At 45.1% G+C, this 24973-nt stretch overlaps 1 protein-coding gene across 2 annotated transcripts in view; it reads left to right on the top strand.

The window, feature by feature from the left end:
• Positions 1-11990: 11990 nt before the first annotated feature.
• The window catches only part of LOC135553258 (transcriptional coactivator YAP1), a 121965-nt gene continuing 108982 nt past the window's right edge, over positions 11991-24973 (top strand). For both annotated transcript variants that reach the window (XR_010457571.1, XM_064985432.1), the window contains exons 1-2: positions 11991-12664; positions 15232-15461. Coding sequence is in view for 1 of the 2 variants with exons in the window: in XM_064985432.1 (XP_064841504.1) it covers positions 12464-12664; positions 15232-15461 (431 nt within the window). In the remaining variant the exon portion in view is untranslated. The remainder of the gene's footprint in view (positions 12665-15231; positions 15462-24973) is intronic.

The following is a 24973-nucleotide window of genomic DNA, read 5'->3' as shown; positions in this document are numbered from 1 at the left end:
GAGTCAATGTGGAGGCTATATACAGGGTATTACGGTACAGAGTCAATGTGGAGGCTATATACAGGGGATACCGGTACAGAGTCAATGTGGAGGCTATATACAGGAGGTACCAGTACAGAGTCAATGTGGAGGCTATATACAGGGGGTACTGGTACAGAGTCAATGTGGAGGCTATATACAGGGGGTACCAGTACAGAGTCAATGTGGAGGCTATATACAGGGGATACCGGTACAGAGTCAATGTGGAGGCTATATACAGGGGATACCGGTACAGAGTCAATGCGGAGGCTATATACAGGGGTACCAGTACAGAGTCAATGTGGAGGCTATATACAGGGGGTACCGGTACAGAGTCAATGTGGAGGCTATATACAGGGTGTTACGGTACAGAGTCAATGTGGAGGCTATATACAGGAGGTACCAGTACAGAGTCAATGTGGAGGCTATATACAGGGGGTACCGGTACAGAGTCAATGTGGAGGCTATATACAGAGGGTACCAGTACAGAGTCAATGTGGAGGCTATATACAGAGGGTACTAGTACAGAGTCAATGTGGAGGCTATATACAGGAGGTACCAGTACAGAGTCAATGTGGAGGCTATATACAGGAGGTACCAGTACAGAGTCAATGTGGAGGCTATATACAGGAGGTACCAGTACAGAGTCAATGTGGAGGCTATATACAGGGGTACCAGTACAGAGTCAATGTGGAGGCTATATACAGGAGGTACCAGTACAGAGTCAATGTGGAGGCTATATACAGGAGGTACCAGTACAGAGTCAATGTGGAGGCTATATACAGGAGGTACCAGTACAGAGTCAATGTGGAGGCTATATACAGGGGTACCAGTACAGAGTCAATGTGGAGGCTATATACAGGGGGTACCGGTACAGAGTCAATGTGGAGGCTATATACAGGGGATACCAGTACAGAGTCAATGTGGAGGCTATATACAGGGGATACCAGTACAGAGTCAATGTGGAGGCTATATACAGCAAGCAAAGAGGAACTGAGTTTGAAGGTAGGCCTTGAAATACATCCACAGGTACACCTCCAATGGACTCAAATTATGTCAATTAGCCTATCAGAATCTTCTAAAGCCATGACATCATTTTCTGGAGTTTTCCAAGCTGTTTAAAGGCACAGTCAACTTAGTGTATGTAAACTTCTGACCCACTGGAATTGTGATACAGTGAATTACAAGTGAAATAATCTGTCTGTAAACAATTGTTGGAAAAATTACTTGTTAACATATTTTGTTAACAAGAAATTTGTGAAGTGGTTAAAAAACAAGTTTAATGACATACATACATGTATGTAAACTTCTGACTTCAACTGTAACTGATTACGTGACTTCTGAAGGTCATTGATTGCACCAGATCTTTTTTAGGGGCTTCATAGTAAAGGAGGTGAATACATATACACACCACTTTTCAGTTTTTCATTTTTATACTTTTTTGAAACAAATATTTTTTCCATTTCACTTCACCAATTTAACGGTTTTACGTATGTCCATGACATGAAATTAAAATTAAAATCCATTTTAATTCCAGGTTATAATGCCACAAAGTAGGAAAAATGCCAAGGGGGATGAAGACATTTGCAAGGCATTGTAGGTAGCCTGGTCCACGATTTTGCTTTGTTAAAATCCCCATTTACAATCAATGCAGCCTCAGGATATATGGTTTCCAGTGAAGTTCCTGGAGGGCCGTCATGGCCCTAATTTCGGCTACATTGTTATCTAGAGACTAGACATTGGCGAGTAATATACTCGGAAGCGGTGGGTGGTGTGCGCGCCTCTGAAGTCTGACCAGAAGGCCGCTCCGTCTACTTCTTCTGCGGTGATGTTATTTTGGGTCAGCTTCTGGAATCAGTTCGAATCCCTTGGGTGGTTCGAACAAAGGATCCGCTTGGGGAAAGTTCCTCCCGGCTGTTTGTAATAACACTTAAGATAATCTGGGTTAACAATGTAAGAAATAATACATAAAATACTGTATAGTTTCTTAAGGACTAGAAGCGAGGCGACACTCTGTCAATGCCATCTTGCTCACCAATGTTGTAGTAGTTAAAAAGTGTTACTGCACAGGTATAAGTGCCAATGGGATCTCAATATCATAAGTTGATAACTTAAGGAAGTTCATTTTAATTGCATTTATTTGGGTAAAAAAAATATACAACAAGATTGGATCCCCAGAGGATCGCATTTAAAAAAAAGTGGTACACACACACAGATAGGGTGAAAACCCATGGCTTGCTGTAATAAAAAAAGACATGGCTTACTGTAAAAAAAACATGGCTTACTGTAAAAAGAAACATGGCTTACTGTAACAAAACCCCATGGCTTACTGTAACAAAACCCCATGGCTTACTGTAACAAAACCCCATGGCTTACTGTAACAAACCCATGGCTTACTGTAACAAACCCATGGCTTACTGTAACAAACCCATGGCTTACTGTAACAAACCCATGGCTTACTGTAACAAACCCATGGCTTACTGTAACAAACCCATGGCTTACTGTAACAAACCCATGGCTTACTGTAACAAAACCCATGGCTTACTGTAATAAAACCCCATGGCTTACTGTAACAAACCCCCATGGCTTACTGTAACAAAACCCCATGGCTTACTGTAACAAAACCCCATGGCTTACTGTAACAAACCCCCATGGCTTACTGTAACAAAACCCCATGGCTTACTGTAACAAAACCCCATGGCTTACTGTAACAAAACCCCATGGCTTACTGTAACAAACCCATGGCTTACTGTAACAAAACCCCATGGCTTACTGTAACAAAACCCCATGGCTTACTGTAACAAAACCCCATGGCTTACTGTAACAAAACCCCATGGCTTACTGTAACAAAACCCATGGCTTACTGTAACAAAACCCATGTCTTACTGTAACAGAACCCCATGGCTTACTGTAACAAAACCCCATGGCTTACTGTAACAAAACCCCATGGCTTACTGTAACAAAACCCATGGCTTACTGTAACAAAACCCCATGGCTTACTGTAACACAACCCCATGGCTTACTGTAACAAACCCATGGCTTACTGTAACAAACCCATGGCTTACTGTAACAAACCCATGGCTTACTGTAACAAACCCATGGCTTACTGTAACAAAACCCATGGCTTACTGTAACAAACCCATGGCTTACTGTAACAAACCCATGGCTTACTGTAACAAACCCATGGCTTACTGTAACAAAACCCCATGGCTTACTGTAACAAAACCCATGGCTTACTGTAACAAAACCCCATGGCTTACTGTAACAAAACCCCATGGCTTACTGTAACAAACCCCCATGGCTTACTGTAATAAAACCCAATGGCTTACTGTAACAAAACCCCATGGCTTACTGTAACAAAACCCCATGGCTTACTGTAATAAAACCCCATGGCTTACTGTAACAAAACCCCATGGCTTACTGTAACAAAACCCCATGGCTTACTGTAACAAAACCCCATGGCTTACTGTAACAAAACCCCATGGCTTACTGTAACAAAACCCCATGGCTTACTGTAACAAAACCCCATGGCTTACTGTAACACAACCCCATGGCTTACTGTAACAAAACCCCATGGCTTACTGTAACAAAACCCATGGCTTACTGTAACAAAACCCCATGGCTTACTGTAACAAAACCCCATGGCTTACTGTAACAAAACCCCATGGCTTACTGTAACAAAACCCCATGGCTTACTGTAACAAAACCCCATGGCTTACTGTAACAAAACCCATGGCTTACTGTAACAAAACCCCATGGCTTACTGTAACACAACCCCATGGCTTACTGTAACAAAACCCCATGGCTTACTGTAACAAAACCCCATGGCTTACTGTAACAAAACCCCATGGCTTACTGTAACAAAACCCCATGGCTTACTGTAACAAAACCCATGGCTTACTGTAACAAAACCCCATGGCTTACTGTAACAAAACCCCATGGCTTACTGTAACAAAACCCCATGGCTTACTGTAACAAAACCCCATGGCTTACTGTAACAAAACCCATGGCTTACTGTAACAAAACCCATGGCTTACTGTAACAAAACCCCATGGCTTACAAAACCCCATGGCTGTAACAAAACCCCATGGCTTACTGTAATAAAACCCAATGGCTTACTGTAACAAAACCCCATGGCTTACTGTAACAAAACCCCATGGCTTACTGTAATAAAACCCCATGGCTTACTGTAACAAAACACCATGGCTTACTGTAACAACACCCCATGGCTTACTGTAACAAAACCCCATGGCTTACTGTAACAAAACCCCATGGCTTACTGTAACAAAACCCCATGGCTTACTGTAACAAAACCCCATGGCTTACTGTAACAAAACCCCATGGCTTACTGTAACACAACCCCATGGCTTACTGTAACAAAACCCCATGGCTTACTGTAACAAAACCCATGGCTTACTGTAACAAAACCCCATGGCTTACTGTAACAAAACCCCATGGCTTACTGTAACAAACCCATGGCTTACTGTAACACAACCCCATGGCTTACTGTAACAAAACCCATGGCTTACTGTAACAAAACCCATGTCTGATTCTGGTTGGTTGAGCCGTAGAAACCGTGACGTAACAGGTACTTCACCAACCCTTGTTGTTGAATTGACTCCCAGAAACCAAACTCTGACACACAAGAAAGGTCATGCTAAGATACAACACGTAATGTGAGCCTTGTAGAGGGATGCAAGTCAGAGCTTGTGTGTTGTGTTCTTCCTTTGTCAAGTTAAATCTCACATGGTTTGTATACTGTTATGTCACGGTCTATCATGTGGTGACTTCAGTGCCCACAAAAAAAAAGAAAACAAAAATAACACAAACATTTTTATAGCTTTATGTATTTGTGGAGGATTTTATCCAGGGGAATTTACTGAGTGCACACATTTTCATACTGGTCCCCTGTGGGAATCGAACCCACAACCCTGGTGTTGGCAGCACCATGCGCTACCAGCTGAGACATTTTTTTAGGTTAGGATTAAGTTAACTCTAAACCTAACCCTAATCTTGCTTTGGTTAAAACAGGAGAAAAGGAGAGCAATTTAATATTAAATGTGTGTGTGTGTTCATTGTTTACGTGTGTGTGTGTGTGTGTGTGTGTGTGTGTGTGTGTGTGTGTGTGTGTGTGTGTGTGTGTGTGTGTGTGTGTGTGTGTGTGTGTGTGTGTGTGTGTTCATTGTTTACGTGTGTGTGTGTGTGTGTGTGTGTGTGTGTGTGTGTGTGTGTGTGTGTGTGTGTGTGTGTGTTCATTGTTTACGTGTGTGTGTGTGTTCATTGTTTATGTGTGTGTGTGTGTGTTCATTGTTTACGTGTGTGTGTGTGTGTGTGTGTGTGTGTGTGTGTGTGTGTGTGTGTGTGTGTGTGTGTGTGTGTGTGTTCATTGTTTACGTGTGTGTGTGTGTGTGTTCATTGTTTACGTGTGTGTGTGTGTGTGTGTGTGTGTGTGTGTGTGTGTGTGTGTGTGTGTGTGTGTGTGTGTGTGTGTGTGTGTGTGTGTGTGTGTGTGTGTGTGTGTGTGTGTGTGTGTGTGTGTGTGTGTGTTCATTGTTTACGTGACCTACTTAAAGTACTGTAGGGGGCACACAAACTCTCCCATGGAAAACTGCTCCTTGAGAAGATGTATAGTACATGATGTAATATGACACAATACCTTTTCTAACATTTGTACAGCCTTCAATAAGACTCACTTTTATTTAACCATTATAATATTCTGTAATTTTACATTTTTAATTAATTACATTGAAAATAAAACACATCTCCAATACACACCGGTCCAGATGGATATGGAACAGAGACAGTTGATATAAGTCACACCGGTCCAGATGGATGTAGAACAGAGACAGTTTAGATAAGTCACACCGGTCCAGATGGATGTAGAACAGAGACAGTTGAGATAAGTCACACCGGTCCAGATGGATATAGAACAGAGACAGTTGAGATAAGTCACACCGGTCCAGATGGATATAGAACAGAGACAGTTGAGATAAGTCACGCTGGTCCAGATGGATATAGAACAGAGACAGTTGAGATAAGTCACGCCGGTCCAGATGGATGTAGAACAGAGACAGTTGAGATAAGTCATACCGGTCCAGATGGATGTAGAACAGAGACAGTTGAGATAAGTCATACCGGTCCAGATGGATTTAGAACAGAGACAGTTGAGATAAGTCATACCGGTCCAGATGGATGTAGAACAGAGACAGTTGAGATAAGTCACACCGGTCCAGATGGATATAGAACAGAGACAGTTGAGATAAGTCACGCCGGTCCAGATGGATATAGAACAGAGACAGTTGAGATAAGTCATACCGGTCCAGATGGATATAGAACAGAGACAGTTGAGATAAGTCACACCGGTCCAGATGGATTTAGAACAGAGACAGTTGAGATAAGTCACACCGGTCCAGATGGATGTAGAACAGAGACAGTTGAGATAAGTCACACCGGTCCAGATGGATGTAGAACAGAGACAGTTGAGATAAGTCACACCGGTCCAGATGGATGTAGAACAGAGACAGTTGAGATAAGTCACACCGGTCCAGATGGATATAGAACAGAGACAGTTGAGATAAGTCACACCGGTCCAGATGGATTTAGAACAGAGACAGTTGAGATAAGTCACACCGGTCCAGATGGATGTAGAACAGAGACAGTTGAGATAAGTCACACCGGTCCAGATGGATGTAGAGCAGAGACAGTTGAGATAAGTCACACCGGTCCAGATGGATGTAGAACAGAGACAGTTGAGATAAGTCACACCGGTCCAGATGGATGTAGAACAGAGACAGTTGAGATCACACCGTCCAGATGGATGTAGAACAGAGACAGTTGAGATAAGTCATACAGATGGATGTAGAACAGAGACAGTTGAGATAAGTCATACCGGTCCAGATGGATATAGAACAGAGACAGTTGAGATAAGTCACACCGGTCCAGATGGATGTAGAACAGAGACAGTTGAGATAAGTCATACCGGTCCAGATGGATGTAGAACAGAGACAGTTGAGATAAGTCACACCGGTCCAGATGGATTTAGAACAGAGACAGTTGAGATAAGTCACACCGGTCCAGATGGATGTAGAACAGAGACAGTTGAGATAAGTCACACCGGTCCAGATGGATGTAGAGCAGAGACAGTTGAGATAAGTCATACCGGTCCAGATGGATTTAGAACAGAGACAGTTGAGATAAGTCACACCGGTCCAGATGGATGTAGAACAGAGACAGTTGAGATAAGTCACACCGGTCCAGATGGATATAGAACAGAGACAGTTGAGATAAGTCACACCGGTCCAGATGGATGTAGAACAGAGACAGTTGAGATAAGTCACACCGGTCCAGATGGATATAGAACAGAGACAGTTGAGATAAGTCACACCGGTCCAGATGGATGTAGAGCAGAGACAGTTGAGATAAGTCACACCGGTCCAGATGGATGTAGAACAGAGACAGTTGAGATAAGTCATACCGGTCCAGATGGATATAGAACAGAGACAGTTGAGATAAGTCACACCGGTCCAGATGGATGTAGAACAGAGACAGTTGAGATAAGTCACACCGGTCCAGATGGATATAGAACAGAGACAGTTGAGATAAGTCACACCGGTCCAGATGGATGTAGAACAGAGACAGTTGAGATAAGTCACACCGGTCCAGATGGATATAGAACAGAGACAGTTGAGATAAGTCATACCGGTCCAGATGGATTTAGAACAGAGACAGTTGAGATAAGTCATACCGGTCCAGATGGATGTAGAACAGAGACAGTTGAGATAAGTCACACCGGTCCAGATGGATGTAGAACAGAGACAGTTGAGATAAGTCACACCGGTCCAGATGGATGTAGAACAGAGACAGTTGAGATAAGTCATACCGGTCCAGATGGATTTAGAACAGACAGACAGTTGTTGGACAATTTTAGACAACGAGAGGTGAAGACTCTCTGGTCTAAAGTAGTGCACTCTATAGGGAATAGGGTGCTATTTGTGATGCAGTACACAGTGTTGACCAAAGGGCCCCCATACTGGTAGGTGGGTGGTCCCTCTCCTTCCAGCCAGTCAGGCTGAGGCTGCAGGACAACTGAGGAGAAGTCTTGACGTTTGTCCCACATGACAAACTATTGTCTATTTCATTCACTAATTTGTAGTGCACTCTATAGGGAATAGGGTGCCATTTGGGATTCATTATAGAAGTCTGGAACATAGGAACCCATCTTTACACTAGTGTGCCTGTGTGTCTGAGTGCATTAGCATGATATGAAAACCAAGGCTTCCACCGACAAAATGTAAATGCCTTGACTGACGGGGCTTGCAGTTTTATTCTGATGTAGTCGAAGCGGCGAAGTGTCCAATCATCGTTGATATACTGCACAAATAATGTGATTTATTAAAGAGTCATCAACTGTCTATATATATGAAGAGTCATCAACAGTCTTTATATATGAAGAGCAATCAACAGTCTTTATATATGAAGAGTCATCAACAGGCTATATATATGAAGAGTAATCAACAGTCTATATATATGAAGAGTAATCAACTGTCTATATATATGAAGAGTAATCAACAGTCTTTATATATGAAGAGTCATCAACTGTCTATATATATGAAGAGTAATCAACAGTCTATGAGTCATCAACAGTCTATGAGTCATCAACAGTCTATGAGTCATCAACAGTCTATGAGTCATCAACAGTCTATATTTAAAGAGTCATCAACAGTCTATATATATGAAGAGTAAAAAAAAAAAAAAAAAGAGTCAGGGCGGTATATCTACTACTACTATAGCTCTCTACCTCTATTTCATCAGAAAATACATCTGCTTTTGACAGTCCGTCAAAACTTCTGAAGAATCAAGGAACAAAATGGTAGTAATAAACAAACAAAATAATAACTAGACAAACAAGTATTTGTATACATTTATAAATGTGGTATCATAGCTTGTTTCCTACCTATTGAAAAAGATGAATCAAATGTTCTGCAACTATTAACTGTCTGTGGGAATAAATGAATAGATAGCAGAGACAGACATAGTAACTGCTCTCTCCCATTCAACAGTTCTATACAGTGCCTGCAGAGCAATAACAGGGGTTTAAGAAAACAGGCTCTGTGTCCAAAGAGACTGGGTCTTGACAAAATTATTTCTCAATGAAGTATGGAGGCTCATTTGCATAACAATTATGGGAACTGCATGGGACTACTTTATGTAGCTGCCGTCCTGTTGGGGGAGGACGCAGAGAGCTGTGACTTGGCAGCGCACTACACTGCTGCCTGCCATAAGATGAGAGGCCGTGTCTGACAGACCAACCAACCTGCACATGTCCTCTACTGTATACATATTGTTATTGTTGAATGTATGGTTATTTTGACCCCTGGTTATTGTTGTTGCTGTTGTCCCGTTGATAATTTTGATTCTCATTTTTATTTATTTTGTAAGCTTTGGCAATATGTACATTGTTACGTCATGCCAATAAAGCACATTGAATTGAATTGAGAGAGGGGGGGAGAGAGAGTGTGAGAGAGAGAGAGAGAGAGAGAGAGAGAGGGGGGAGGAGAGAGAGTGAGAGAGAGAGAGAGGGGGGAGGGGGAGAGAGAGCGTGAGAGAGAGAGAGAGAGAGAGAGAGAGAGAGAGAGGGGGGGGAGAGAGAGAGTGTGAGAGAGAGAGAGAGAGGGGGAGAAAGAGAGAGAGAGAGAGAGAGGGAGGGAGAGAGAGTGAGAGAGAGAGAGAGGGGGAGAGAGAGTGTGAGAGAGAGAGAGAGAGAGAGAGAGAGAGAGAGAGAGAGAGAGAGAGAGAGAGAGAGGGGGGGAGTGAGAGAGAGAGAGAGAGAGAGAGAGAGGTGTTTTGTTAATTATAATGACTGACTGGACAACTTCAAGTGCAGTTTGTGATTATTTGATGTGATGAGATTAAATTAATTTGCGAATGTTATTAGCTGCTCATTAGTAATTGTCCCATTTTTAGATTTTTTTTCTTGGAAAATGGTGTATAAATAGCATCCTACATTTTGGAGCTGTGATGGCAGGGTACAGCGTTTAGTATGTACAGGGTTAGAGCTGTGATGGCAGGGTACAGCGTTTAGTATGTACAGGGTTAGAGCTGTGATGGCAGGGTACAGCGTTTAGTATGTACAGGGTTAGAGCTGTGATGGCAGGGTACAGCGTTTAGTATGTACAGGGTTAGAGCTGTGATGGCAGGGTACAGCGTTTAGTATGTACAGGGTTAGAGCCGTGATGGCAGGGTACAGCGTTTAGTATGTACAGGGTTAGAGCTGTGATTGCAGGGTACAGCGTTTAGTATGTACAGGGTTAGAGCTGTGATTGCAGGGTACAGCGTTTAGTATGTACAGGGTTAGAGCTGTGATTGCAGGGTACAGCGTTTAGTATGTACAGGGTTAGAGCTGTGATTGCAGGGTACAGCGTTTAGTATGTACAGGGTTAGAGCTGTGATGGCAGGGTACAGCGTTTAGTATGTACAGGGTTAGAGCTGTGATTGCAGGGTACAGCGTTTAGTATGTACAGGGTTAGAGCTGTGATGGCAGGGTACAGCGTTTAGTATGTACAGGGTTAGAGCTGTGATACAGTGAAAATCTTAGGCTTCAACATGCAGGACTAAGTCAAATATATATATAATGAAAATGGTAATAAACCCCCCAATAGAAATAGCAGTATATAGTATATCATGACTGTAGTGGGGATGAATACATATCTTTTGAGGTGAAGGCAGACTAAATACTGTTGAGTGCAATCTAATGTTAGCAATGCGTTGTTGTTTTGTCACACAACACAAAGCCACAGATGTCTCAAGTTTTGAGGGAGTCTGCAATTGGCATGCTGACTGCAGGAATGTCCTCCAGAGCTATTGCTCTCTCCCATAAACATTGTTTTAGAGAATTTGCTAGTACACCCAACCGGCCTCACAACCGCAGCCCATGTGTATGGTGTCGTGTGGGCGAGCGGTTCGCTCATGTCAACGTTGTGAACAGAGTGTCCCATGGTGGCGGTGGGATTATGGTATGGGCAGGCATAAGCTACGGACAACGAACACAATCACATTTTATCGATGGCAATGTGAATGCACAGAGATACCGTGACGAGATCCTGAGGCCCATTGTCGTGCCATTCATCCACCTCCATCACCTCATGTTTCAGCATCATAATGCACGGCCTCATGTCGCAAGGATCTGTACACAATTCCTGGAAGCTGAAAATGTCCCAGTTCTCCCACGGCCTGTATACTCAGACATGTCATCCATTGAGCATGTTTGGGATGCTCTGGATCGACGTGTACCACAGAGTGTTCCAGTTCCCGCCAATATCCAGCAACTTCTCACAGCCATTGAAGAGGAGTGGGACAACATTCCACAGGTCACAATCAACAGCCTGATCAACTCTATGTGAAGGAGATGAGGCTCCTGAGTTGTGCAGTGGTCTAAGGCACTGCCTCTCAGTGTAAGAGGTGTCACTACAGTCCCTGGTTCAAATCCAGGCTGCATGACATCTGGCTGTGATTGGGAGTCCCATAGGACGTGGCCGAGGTAGGCCGTCATTGTAAATAAGAATTTTGTTCTCAAGTGACTTAAAATAAAATAAAGGTGTCACTCTGTATGAGGTGGTCACAACAGATACGGAGGAGCTTTCTGATCCACAACCTTTTTGACTAACAGTATTTCCAGTCGTGTGAAATCGATCGATTAGGTCCTAATTTATTTATTTCAATTGACTGATTTCCTTAGATGAACTGTAACTCAGTAACATATTTGAAATTGTCGCATGTTGCGTTTCTATTTTTATTCGGTATAATTAAAATAACTTTTCCCACACCAAAGCACTTGAAATTTGTCTAAAATATAAAGTTGTTTTAATGTAATATCGAGGAAGTCTCTCGGTGTCTCTAAAGGAACTTGTCGTTCCAGATAACGCGGCCAGGCTCCGCCCGGTCTGAGGCTCAGATCACATGAGTCAGAGTTTAGACCCAAGTCAGACTCAACTTTACAACACTGACACGGCTGGGATTTGCAATGTGCGCTGTCACTCGTTTTTTATGGAAAAATCTGAAAAACTTTCGAAGGTAAATCTGTGCAGTAATTTGACTTTAGCCAGGTAAAGGTTACACTTTTTCTTTGTGTTTCTTTTTTTTGTGTGTAAAAGTTACAGATACCGTTGAGTAGATATGCGCGTTGTTATATTTTACAGTGTGTTCCCCCGAAACATCAGAAAGAAGTGTACAGTTGGTGGTGACTGCGATAGCTAACCCTGCTTCTGGGAGAACATAACTTCATCAAATTTACTTTTGGACTCACTTTGATTTAACTTTCGATGATCGAGGTTTCGAGTTTCGCTCTCCGAAAAACGTGATTTTTTTTGTCTCTTTGGGTTGAGTCTTTTTAAAAAAAAAATTTTTCTCGGGTAAATAGTTTTTTGGGATATTTTTTGTTGGAATAAACATGGATCCGAGCCAGCACAACCCCCCGGCCGGTCACCAGATAATCCACGTCCGTGGAGACTCCGAGACGGACCTGGAGGCCCTTTTCAACGCTGTTATGAACCCGAAAAATACCATCGTCCCCCCCTCCGTCCCTATGAGGATGAGAAAGCTTCCAGATTCCTTCTTCAAACCGCCAGAGCCAAAGTCCCACTCCAGACAAGTAAGACGAGAGACCACCCTCACACACAGCCCAGATACAAAGCCCCCAGACACTTCACCAACTATAAAGAGAACAATCCGTTGTGTTCTTTTACTTTTACCCACGCATGTTACTGTCGACTGTGTCGACGGTGTCCCAACACGTTCATTACATTACATTAGAAGGTATCTTCTGTTGTCGAAATCAAGATGTATCAACTGAAGCAGCTTCACTTTTTCAGGAGTTGTTGAATAACTTTTTCTTAGTGTTAGACATATTAACTAGTACTACCTACGTGCTATTACTATAGTTAATGTAAGTTATTCCAAACGTTTAAGGTACAGATATATCTTATGTAGGCTTGATATAATGCAGTTTATTGTATTTCCGAAAAGTATTATTTAATTAATACACCAAGATGAACATAATATTCGTTTTAAGATTGATATAAAGTTGTTACGTTTGTAAATCGAGGAATGGACTGCAGCGCGAGGCCCTATGCTTGTAACAGGTCCGTTTACTTAAACAATGCATGCCCTTTAATGTTAGTAAAAAGCTTAGGAAATCATGTGGTGGAATCACTCGAAGCCCATTTACACTTTTTAACCCTTTCGGTTTCTGATCTTTAATGAGTGAGTTGAGCCAACCGTGCGCATGCGCGGTTTGACGGTGGCTTGGACGTGTCGGAGTATGCGCTTTCAGGACTTCCAGAGTTGTTGTCCCTGCTGCATCAGCCCTCTTGTCTTCTCCAGGCTTTATAAACCGAGCAGTGAGACGAGGCCTTCTTAATATCAGAATGTTTGCTTCATTCAAGTTGTATTTCTTTATTAAACTCAACTCGTTATAAAACTTGACTATAATTAATTATATTAATTACTTTGAATAGTGCGGAACATGATTGACCAACATTTAGGTGTTTTGTGTGAAAACTTTCCATCAGTAATCTGGGTGACTCATGCACAAGTTAGTGAATCGCTTTCCTGACTCCCCTCTCCTACTCTCCTCCTCTTCCCTGACTCCCCTCTCCTACTCTTCCTCTTCCCTGACTCCCCTCTCCTACTCTTCCTCTTCCCTGACTCCCTCTCCTCCTCCTCTTCCCTCCCTCCTCTCTCCTCCTCTTCCTGACTCCCTCTCCTACTCTCCTCCTCTTCCCTGACTCTCCTCTCCTCCTCTTCCCTGACTCCCTCTCCTACTCTCCTCCTCTTCCCTGACTCCCTTCTACCTACTCCTCCTCTTCTCTGACTCCCCTCTCCTACTCCTCCTCTTCTCTGACTCCCTCTCCTACTCCTCCTCTTCTCTGACTCTGACTCCCTACTCCTCTCTCCTCTTCTCTGACTCCCCTCTCATACTCCTCCTCTTCCCTGACTCCCCTCTCCTACTCCTCCTCTTCCCTGACTCCCCTCTCCCAATCTCCTCCTCTTCCCTGACTCCCCTCTCCTCCTCTCCTCCTCTTCCCTGACACCCCTCTCCTACTCTCCTCCTCTTCCCTGACTCCCTCTCCTACTCTCCTCCTCTTCCCTGACTCCCTCTCCTACTCTCCTCCTCTTCCCTGACTCCCCTCTCCTACTCTCCTCCTCTTCCCTGACTCCCCTCTCCTACTCTCCTCCTCTTCCCTGACTCCCCTCTCCTACTCTCCTCCTCTTCCCTGACTCCCCTCTCCTACTCTCCTCCTCTTCCCTGACTCCCCTCTCCTACTCTCCTCTTCTACCTACTCCTCCTCTTCTCTGACTCCCCTCTCCTACTCCTCCTCTTCTCTGACTCCCCTCTCCTACTCCTCCTCTTCTCTGACTCCCCTCTCATACTCCTCCTCTTCCCTGACTCCCCTCTCCCAATCTCCTCCTCTTCCCTGACTCCCCTCTCCCAATCTCCTCCTCTTCCCTGACTCCCCTCTTCTCCTCTTCCCTGACACCCCTCTCCTACTCTCCTCCTCTTCCCTGACTCCCCTCTCCTACTCTCCTCCTCTTCCCTGACTCCCCTCTCCTACTCTCCTCCTCTTCCCTGACACCCCTCTCCTACTCCTCCTCTTCCCTGACACCCCTCTCCTACTCCTCCTCTTCCCTGACACCCCTCTCCTACTCTCCTCCTCTTCCCTGACACCCCTCTCCTACTCTCCTCCTCTTCCCTGACACCCCTCTCCTACTCTCCTCCTCTTCCCTGACACCCCTCTCCTACTCTCCTCCTCTTCCCTGACACCCCTCTCCTACTCTCCTCCTCTTCCCTGACTCCCCTCTCCTACTCCTCCTCTTCCCTGACTCCCCTCTCCTACTCTCCTCCTCTTCCCTGACTCCCCTCTCCTCCTCTTCTCTGACACCCCTCTCCTACTCTCCTACTCTCCTCCTCTTCCCTGACACCCCTCTCCTACTCTCCTCCTCTTCCCTGACTCCCCTCTCCTACTCTCCTCCTCTTCCCTGACACCCCTCTCCTACTCTCCTCCTCTTCCCTGACACCCCTCTCCTACTCTCCTCCTCTTCCCTGACACCCCTCTCCTACTCTCCTCCTCTTCCCTGACACCCCTCTCCTACTCTCCTCCTCTTCCCTGACTCCCCCCTCCAACTCTCCTCCTCTCTCTTCCTCCTCTCTCCGCCCAGACCAGCACAGACGCAGGTACAGCCGGTGCCATCGCCCCCCACCACGTGCGTGCCCACTCGTCCCCTGCCTCCCTACAGCTAGGGGCAGTGTCTCCCCTGTTGGGCATGGTCCCTGCTGGAGCTCCCCCATCGCACCTCCGACAGTCGTCTTATGAGATCCCAGAGGACATGCCCCTGCCCCCGGGCTGGGAGATGGCCAAGACCCCCTCTGGACAAAGATACTTCCTCAAGTAAGTTTAATAACAGAACCTTATGTATGTTAACTCTCTATACCTTTTTAATAATGCTATTATTAAGATCCAATAACAGCCCTATGGGCCCTGATCAAAGGTAGTGCACTTTTGGAACATATGTGCCTGGCGATCAGGTTACAGCTGGAACGTAGTGTCTGGGGATCAGGTTACAGCAGGAACATAGTGTCTGGGGATCAGGTTACAGCTGGAACGTAGTGTCTGGGGATCAGGTTACAGCTGGAACGTAGTGTCTGGGGATCAGGTTACAGCTGGAACGTAGTGTCTGGGGATCAGGTTACAGCTGGAACGTAGTGTCTGGGGATCAGGTTACAGCTGGAACGTAGTGTCTGGGGATCAGGTTACAGCTGGAACGTAGTGTCTGGGGATCAGGTTACAGCTGGAACGTAGTGTCTGGGGATCAGGTTACAGCTGGAACGTAGTGTCTGGGGATCAGGTTACAGCAGGAACGTAGTGTCTGGGGATCAGGTTACAGCTGGAACGTAGTGTCTGGGGATCAGGTTACAGCTGGAACGTAGTGTCTGGGGATCAGGTTACAGCTGGAACATAGTGTCTGGGATCAGGTTACAGCAGGAACGTAGTGTCTGGGGATCAGGTTACAGCTGGAACGTAGTGTCTGGGGATCAGGTTACAGCTGGAACGTAGTGTCTGGGGATCAGGTTACAGCAGGAACATAGTGTCTGGGGATCAGGTTACAGCTGGAACGTAGTGTCTGGGGATCAGGTTACAGCTGGAACGTAGTGTCTGGGGATCAGGTTACAGCTGGAACGTAGTGTCTGGGGATCAGGTTACAGCTGGAACGTAGTGTCTGGGATCAGGTTACAGCAGGAACGTAGTGTCTGGGGATCAGGTTACAGCAGGAACGTAGTGTCTGGGGATCAGGTTACAGCAGGAACGTAGTGTCTGGGGATCAGGTTACAGCAGGAACGTAGTGTCTGGGGATCAGGTTACAGCTGGAACATAGTGTCTGGGGATCAGGTTACAGCAGGAACGTAGTGTCTGGGGATCAGGTTACAGCAGGAACGTAATGTCTGGGGATCAGGTTACAGCTGGAACGTAGTGTCTGGGGATCAGGTTACAGCAGGAACGTAGTGTCTGGGGATCAGGTTACAGCTGGAACGTAGTGTCTGGGGATCAGGTTACAGCTGGAACATAGTGTATGGCGATCAGGTTACAGCTGGAACGTAGTGTCTGGGGATCAGGTTACAGCAGGAACGTAGTGTCTGGGGATCAGGTTACAGCAGGAACGTAGTGTCTGGGGATCAGGTTACAGCAGGAACGTAGTGTCTGGGGATCAGGTTACAGTTGGAACATAGTGCCTGGGGATCAGGTTACAGCTGGAACATAGTGTATGGCGATCAGGTTACAGCTGGAACATAATTTTATTTGTCACATACACATGGTTAGCAGATGTTATTGGTCACATACACATGGTTAGCAGATGTTAATGGTCACATACACATGGTTAGCAGATGTTATTGGTCACATACACATGGTTAGCAGATGTTATTGGTCGCATACACATGGTTAGCAGATGTTATTTGTCACATACACATGGTTAGCAGATGTTAATGACAGTGTAGCAAAATGCTTGTGCTTCTAGTTCCGACAATGCAGTAATAACCAACGAGTAATCTAACTAACAATTCCACAACAACTACCTTATACACACAAGTGTAAAGGAATATAGAATATGTACATAAAGATATATGAATGAGTGATGGTACAGAACGGCATAGGCAAGATGCAGTAGATGGTATCGAGTACAGTATATACATATGAGATGAGTATGTAAACAAAGTGGCATAGTTAAAGTGGCTAGTGATACATTTTTCCATCCATTTTTCCATTATTAAAGTGGCTGGAGATGAGTCAATATGTTGGCAGCAGCCACTCAATGTTAGTGGTGGCTGTTTAACAGTCTGATGGCCTTGAGATAGAAACTGTTTTTCAGTCTCTCGGTCCCAGCTTTGATGCACCTGTTCTGACCTCGCCTTCTGGATGATAGCGGGGTGAACAGGCTGTGGCTTGGGTGGTTGTTGTCCTTGATCTTTTTGGCCTTCCTGTGACATCGGGTGGTGTAGATGTCCTGGAGGGCAGGTAGTTTGCCCCCGGTGATGCGTTGTGCAGACCTCACTACCCTCTGGAGAGCCTTACGGTTGTGGACGGAGCAGTTGCCGTACCAGGCGGTGATACAGCCCGACAGGATGCCCTCGATTGTGCCTCTGTAGAAGTTTGTGAGTGCTTTTGGTGACAAGCCGAATTTCTTCAGCCTCCTGAGGTTGAAGAGGCGCTGCTGCGCCTTCTTCACGATGCTGTCTGTGTGGGTGGACCAATTCAGTTTGTCTGTAATGTGTACGCAGAGGAACTTAAAACTTACTACCCTCTCCACTACTGTTACATCAATGTGGATAGGGGGGTGTTCCCTCTGCTGTTTCCTGAAGTCCACAATCATCTCCTTAGTTTTGTTGACGTTGAGTGTGAGGTTATTGTCCTGACATCACACTCCGAGGGCCCTCACCTCCTCCCTGTGGGCCGTCTCGTCGTTGTTGGTAATCAAGCCTACCACTGTTGTGTCGTCCGCAAACTTGATGATTGAGTTGGAGGCGTGTGTGGCCACGCAGTCATGGGTGAACAGGGAGTACAGGAGAGGGCTGAGAACGCACCCTTGTGGGGCCCCAGTTTTGAGGATCAGCGGGGTGGAGATGTTGTTACCTACCCTCACCACCTGGGGGCGGCCCGTCAGGAAGTCCAGTACCCAGTTGCACAGGGCGGGGTCGAGACCCAGGGTCTCGAGCTTGATTACGAGTTTGGAGGGTACTATGGTGTTAAATGCTGAGCTGTAGTCGATGAACAGCATTCTCACATAGGTTGACCCCCGGTCCCTCTAGTACACCCACTATATATATCTAGTTGACCCCAGTCCCTCTAGTAAAACCACTATCCACTATATATAACTAGTTGACCCCCAGTCCCTCTAGTACAACCACTATATATCACTAGTTGACTACCAGTCCCTCTAGTACAACCCCTATCCACTATCTATAGCTAGTTGACCCCCAGTCCCTCTAGTACAACCACTATATATAACTAGTTGACCCCAGTCCCTCTAGTAAAACCACTATCCACTATATATAACTAGTTGACACCCAGTCCCTCTAGTAAAACCACTATATATAACTAGTTGACCCCAGTCCCTCTAGTAAAACCACTATCCACTATATATAACTAGTTGACCCCAGTTCCTCTAGTACAACCACTATCCACTATATATAACTAGTTGACCCCAGTCCCTCTAGTACAACCACTATCCACTATATATAACTAGTTGACCCCAGTCCCTCTAGTACAACCACTATCCACTATATATAACTAGTTGACCCCAGTCCCTCTAGTACAGCCACTATCCACTATATATATCTAGTTGACCCCAGTCCCTCTAGTACAACCACTATCCACTATATATCACTAGTTGACCCCCAGTCCCTCTAGTACAACCACTATATATAACTAGTTGACCCCAGTCCCTCTAGTAAAACCACTATCCACTATATATATCTAGTTGACCCCAGTCCCTCTAGTACAACCACTATATATAACTAGTTGACCCCAGTCCCTCTAGTAAAACCACTATCCACTATATATATCTAGTTGACCCCAGTCCCTCTAGTACAACCACTATATATAACTAGTTGACCCCAGTTCCTCTAGTAAAACCACTATCCACTATATATAACTAGTTGACCCCCTGTCCCTCTAGTAAAACCACTATCCACTATATATCACTAGTTGACCCCCAGTCCCTCTAGTAAAACCACTATCCACTATATATATCTAGTTGACCCCAGTCCCTCTAGTACAACCACTATCCACTATATATCACTAGTTGACCCCCAGTCCCTCTAGTACAACCACTATATATAACTAGTTGACCCCAGTCCCTCTAGTACAACCACTATCCACTATATAAAACTAGTTGACACCCAGTCCCTCCAGTAAAACCACTATATATAACTAGTTGACACCCAGTCCCTCTAGTACAACCACTATTTATAACTAGTTGACCCCAGTCCCTCTAGTAAAACCACTATCCACTATATATCACTAGTTGACCCCCAGTCCCTCTAGTAAAACCACTATCCACTATCCGCTATATATAACTAGCTGACCCCCAGTCCCTCTAATACAACCACTATCCACTATATATAACTAGTTGACCCCAGTCCCTCTAGTACAACCACTATCCACTATATATAGCTAGTTGACCTCCAGTCCCTCTAGTACAGCCACTATCCACTATATATCACTAGTTGACCCCCAGTCCCTCTAGTACAGCCACTATCCACTATATATCACTAGTTGACACCCAGTTCCTCTAGTAAAACCACTATATATAACTAGTTGACCCCAGTCCCTCTAGTAAAACCACTATCCACTATATATAACTAGTTGACCCCCAGTCCCTCTAGTACAACCCCTATCCACTATATATAGCTAGTTGACCCCCAGTCCCTCTAGTACAACCACTATATATAACTAGTTGACCCCAGTCCCTCTAGTAAAACCACTATCCACTATATATAACTAGTTGACCCCAGTCCCTCTAGTACAACCACTATCCACTATATATGACTAGTTGACACCCAGTCCCTCCAGTAAAACCACTATATATAACTAGTTGACACCCAGTCCCTCTAGTACAACCACTATTTATAACTAGTTGACCCCAGTCCCTCTAGTAAAACCACTATCCACTATATATCACTAGTTGACCCCCAGTCCCTCTAGTAAAACCACTATCCACTATCCGCTATATATAACTAGTTGACCCCCAGTCCCTCTAATACAACCACTATCCACTATATATAACTAGTTGACCCCAGTCCCTCTAGTACAACCACTATCCACTATATATAGCTAGTTGACCTCTAGTACAGCCACTATCCACTATATATCACTAGTTGACACCCAGTCCCTCTAGTACAGCCACTATCCACTATATATAACTAGTTGACACCCAGTCCCTCTAGTACAACCACTATATATAACTAGTTGACCCCAGTCCCTCTAGTAAAACCACTATCCACCATATATACCTAGTTGACTCACAGTACCTCTAGTAAAACCACTATCCATTATATATACCTAGTTGACCCCCAGTCCCTCTAGTACAACCACTATATATAACTAGTTGACCCCAGTCCCTCTAGTAAAACCACTATCCACTATATATCACTAGTTGACCCCCAGTCCCTCTAGTACAACCACTATCCACTATATATAACTAGTTGGCCCCCAGTCCCTCTAGTACAACCACTATCCACTATATATAACTAGTTGACACCCAGTCCCTCCAGTAAAACCACTATATATAACTAGTTGACACCCAGTCCCTCTAGTACAACCACTATTTATAACTAGTTGACCCCAGTCCCTCTAGTAAAACCACTATCCACTATATATCACTAGTTGACCCCCAGTCCCTCAATTAAAACCACTATCCACTATATATCACTAGTTGACCCCCAGTCCCTCTAGTACAACCACTATCCACTATATATAACTAGTTGGCCCCCAGTCCCTCTAGTACAACCACTATCCACTATATATAACTAGTTGACACCCAGTCCCTCCAGTAAAACCACTATATATAACTAGTTGACACCCAGTCCCTCTAGTACAACCACTATTTATAACTAGTTGACTCCCAGTCCCTCTAGTACAACCACTATCCACTATATATAACTAGTTGACACCCAGTCCCTCTAGTAAAACCACTATCCACTATATATAACTAGTTGACACCCAGTCCCTCTAGTACAACCACTATATATAACTAGTTGACCCCCAGTCCCTCTAGTAAAACCACTATCCACTATATATAACTTGACCCCCAGTCCCTCTAGTAAAACCACTATCCACTATATATCACTAGTTAACCCCCAGTCCCTCTAGTACAGCCACTATCCACTATATATCACTAGTTAACCCCCAGTCCCTCTAGTACAACCACTATCCACTATATATAACTAGTTGACCCCAGTCCCTCTAGTACAGCCACTATCCACTATACATCACTAGTCAAATCAAATTTTGTCACATACACATGGTTAGCAGATGTTAATGCGAGTGTAGCGAAATGCTTGTGCTTCTAGTTCCGACAATGCAGTAATAACCAACAAGTAATCATTTCCCATCAATTCCCATTATTAAATTGGCTGGAGTTGAGTCAGTGTCAGTGTGTAGGCAGCAGCCACTCAATGTTAGTGGTGGCTGTTTAACAGTCTGATGGCCTTGAGATAGAAGCTGTTTTTCAGTCTCTCAGTCCCAGCTTTGATGCACCTGTACTGACCTCGCCTTCTGGATGATAGCGGGGTGAACAGGCAGTGGCTCGGGTGGTAGATGTCCTTGATGATCTTTATGGCCTACCTGTAACATCGTGTGGTTCGGGTAGTTGGCCCCCAGTCCCTCTAGTACAACCACTATCCACTATATATCACTAGTTAACCCCCAGTCCCTCTAGTACAACCACTATCCACTATATATCACTAGTTGGCCCCCAGTCCCTCTAGTACAACCACTATCCACTATATATCACTAGTTGGCCCCCAGTCCCTCTAGTACAACCACTATCCACTATATATCACTAGTTGACCTCCAGTCCCTCTAGTACAACCACTATCCACTATATATCACTAGTTGACCCCCAGTCCCTCTAGTAAAACCACTTTATATCACTCATCATCCCTACTGCCTCTGATCTGGAGGACTCACTAAACAGAGAACATCCCTGGTCAGCCCTACTGCCTCTGATCTGGAGGACTCACTAAACAGAGAACATCCCTGGTCAGCCCTACTGCCTCTGATCTGGAGGACTCACTAAACAGAGAACATCCCTGGTCATCCCTACTGCCTCTGATCTGGTGGACTCACTAAACAGAGAACATCCCTGGTCATCCCTACTGCCTCTGATCTGGTGGACTCACTAAACAGAGAACATCCCTGGTCATCTCTACTGCCTCAGATCTGGAGGACTCACTAAACAGAGAACATCCCTGGTCAGCCCTACTGCCTCTGATCTGGAGGACTCACTAAACAGAGAACATCCCTGGTCAGCCCTACTGCCTCTGATCTGGAGGACTCACTAAACAGAGAACATCCCTGGTCAGCCCTACTGCCTCTGATCTGGAGGACTCACTAAACAGAGAACATCCCTGGTCATCCCTACTGCCTCTGATCTGGAGGACTCACTAAACAGAGAACATCCCTGGTCAGCCCTACTGCCTCTGATCTGGAGGACTCACTAAACAGAGAACATCCCTGGTCAGCCCTACTGGCTCTGATCTGGAGGACTCACTAAACAGAGAACATCCCTGGTCATCCCTACTGCCTCTGATCTGGAGGACTCACTAAACAGAGAACATCCCTGGTCATCCCTACTGCCTCTGATCTGGAGGACTCACTAAACAGAGAACATCCCTGGTCAGCCCTACTGCCTCTGATCTGGAGGACTCACTAAACAGAGAACATCCCTGGTCAGCCCTACTGCCTCTGATCTGGAGGACTCACTAAACAGAGAACATCCTTGGTCATCCCTTAAACCACTGGGGAGACTGAATGGTGATGTTGTAGCTTTAAACCACTGGGGAGACTGAATGGTGATGTTGTAGCTTTAAACCACTGGGGAGACTGAATGGTGATGTTGTAGCTTTTTGTGGTAGTAACACCAGCTATGTTTGCAGTCAACTCTCTCACAGGAGGCTGCTGTGGTTGGTCAACTACTTCCATAATCTCAGTAGGAGCGTCTTGATGACTTCCTCTTTGTCCCTCATAGTCACGTTTGGCTTTTCTCTTTTCTGAAAATAGAGAGAACCTGCAAAACTCTGGTAATTCACTCAGTTGACATCTTCAGAGTATGTTGATATTCTTCTCTACATGTATTTTTTCAGTAATTACATTTTTTGTCTCATATTACAGAATGTTATGACATAACAGAGACTGAAGTTGTCGCCATGACACTTTTGGAGTACAGCGTTCCATGCTAGGCATGTTTGTGACCGACCGTGTTACGGAGCTAGGCACCCTGAAAGCATTCTGTATCGGCCGCACATCAAAGTTGAGAGACACTCGATCTGAAATGAAAAGATCCCTCCTCAGCAGAGCTGCTGGAAAAACTCTCCTATTTATAAACAGGGGTTGTCTCACCAACCCATGGTGGCAAGAAGAGAAGAGGGAGAGAGATGTAGTAACAGAGTCAAAGAGAGAAAGTTCACGTTTCATTCAGGTGACAGACTGACCGCGGTCTTTTAGGATATGGTGTTTAAAACAGTTTAGTAGTCATCACATTTACTCATTCTGGATCTCCTTCAGCTGGCCTGCAGGGCCCAAGTAGAGTCAGTTATCCCAGTGTGAACGTCCCCAGTGTGAACGTCCCCAGTGTGAACGTCCCCAGTGTGAACGTCCCCAGTGTGAACGTCCCCAGTGTGAACGTCCCAAATTACACCCTATATAGTGCACTACTTTTGACCAGAGCCCTAGTCCCTATATAGTGCACTACTTTTGACCAGAGCCCTAGTCCCTATATAGTGCACTACTTTTGACCAGAGCCCTAGTCCCTATATAGTGCACTACTTTTGACCAGAGCCCGATGGGCTATATATGGAATAGTGTGCCATTTGGGAGGTGACTCCAGTGACTCATAAAGCTGTGGTTGCTGCATGATGACGCTCTGGTTTGGAAGCAAGTTTCCCTTTTAGTTTCCTTCAGCCATGATGACCCTACTGTGATGGCTGCCGTGGCAGGCAGCTTTGTGTCGATGGAGTTGAATGGACTCTGCCATGTGGAGCTCAGAAAGAAGAGGGAGGGAGAAAGAGAGAGGACTGGGCGAAGACTGGAGCAGCTCTAGGTCCAAAGTAGTGCACTATATAAGGAATAGGGTGTTCTGGTCCAAAGAAGTGCACTATATAAGGAATAGGGTGCTCTGGTCCAAAGTAGTGCACTATATAAGGAATAGGGTGTTCTGGTCCAAAGAAGTGCACTATATAAGGAATAGGGTGCTCTGGTCCAAAGTAGTGCACTATATAAGGAATAGGGTGTTCTGGTCCAAAGTAGTGCACTATATAGGGAATAGGGTGCTCTGGTCCAAAGTAGTGCACTATATAGGGAATAGGGTGCTCTGGTCTAAAGTAGTGCACTATATAAAATATAAAAAAAAAAATATATATCCCATTTAGCAGACGCTTTTGTCCAAAGCGACTTACAAGTCGGCTGGGGCCACTACTTTTACACATGGGTGGCCCTAGCGGGAATCGAACCCACGATGCTTGGCGTTGCAAGCGCCATGCTCTACCGACTGAGCCACACAGGACCCATATAGGGAATAGGGTGCTCTGGTCCAAAGTAGTGCACTATATAGGGAATAGGGTGCTCTGGTCTAAAGTAGTGCACTATATAGGGAATAGTGTGCTCTGGTCTAAAGTAGTGCACCACAT

Source organism: Oncorhynchus masou, chromosome 13, assembly GCF_036934945.1.
Source record: "Oncorhynchus masou masou isolate Uvic2021 chromosome 13, UVic_Omas_1.1, whole genome shotgun sequence".
Lineage (NCBI taxonomy): Eukaryota > Metazoa > Chordata > Actinopteri > Salmoniformes > Salmonidae > Oncorhynchus > Oncorhynchus masou.
The sequence above is the reverse complement of the archived record's forward strand: the minus strand, read 5'-3'. Positions and strand labels throughout refer to the sequence as shown.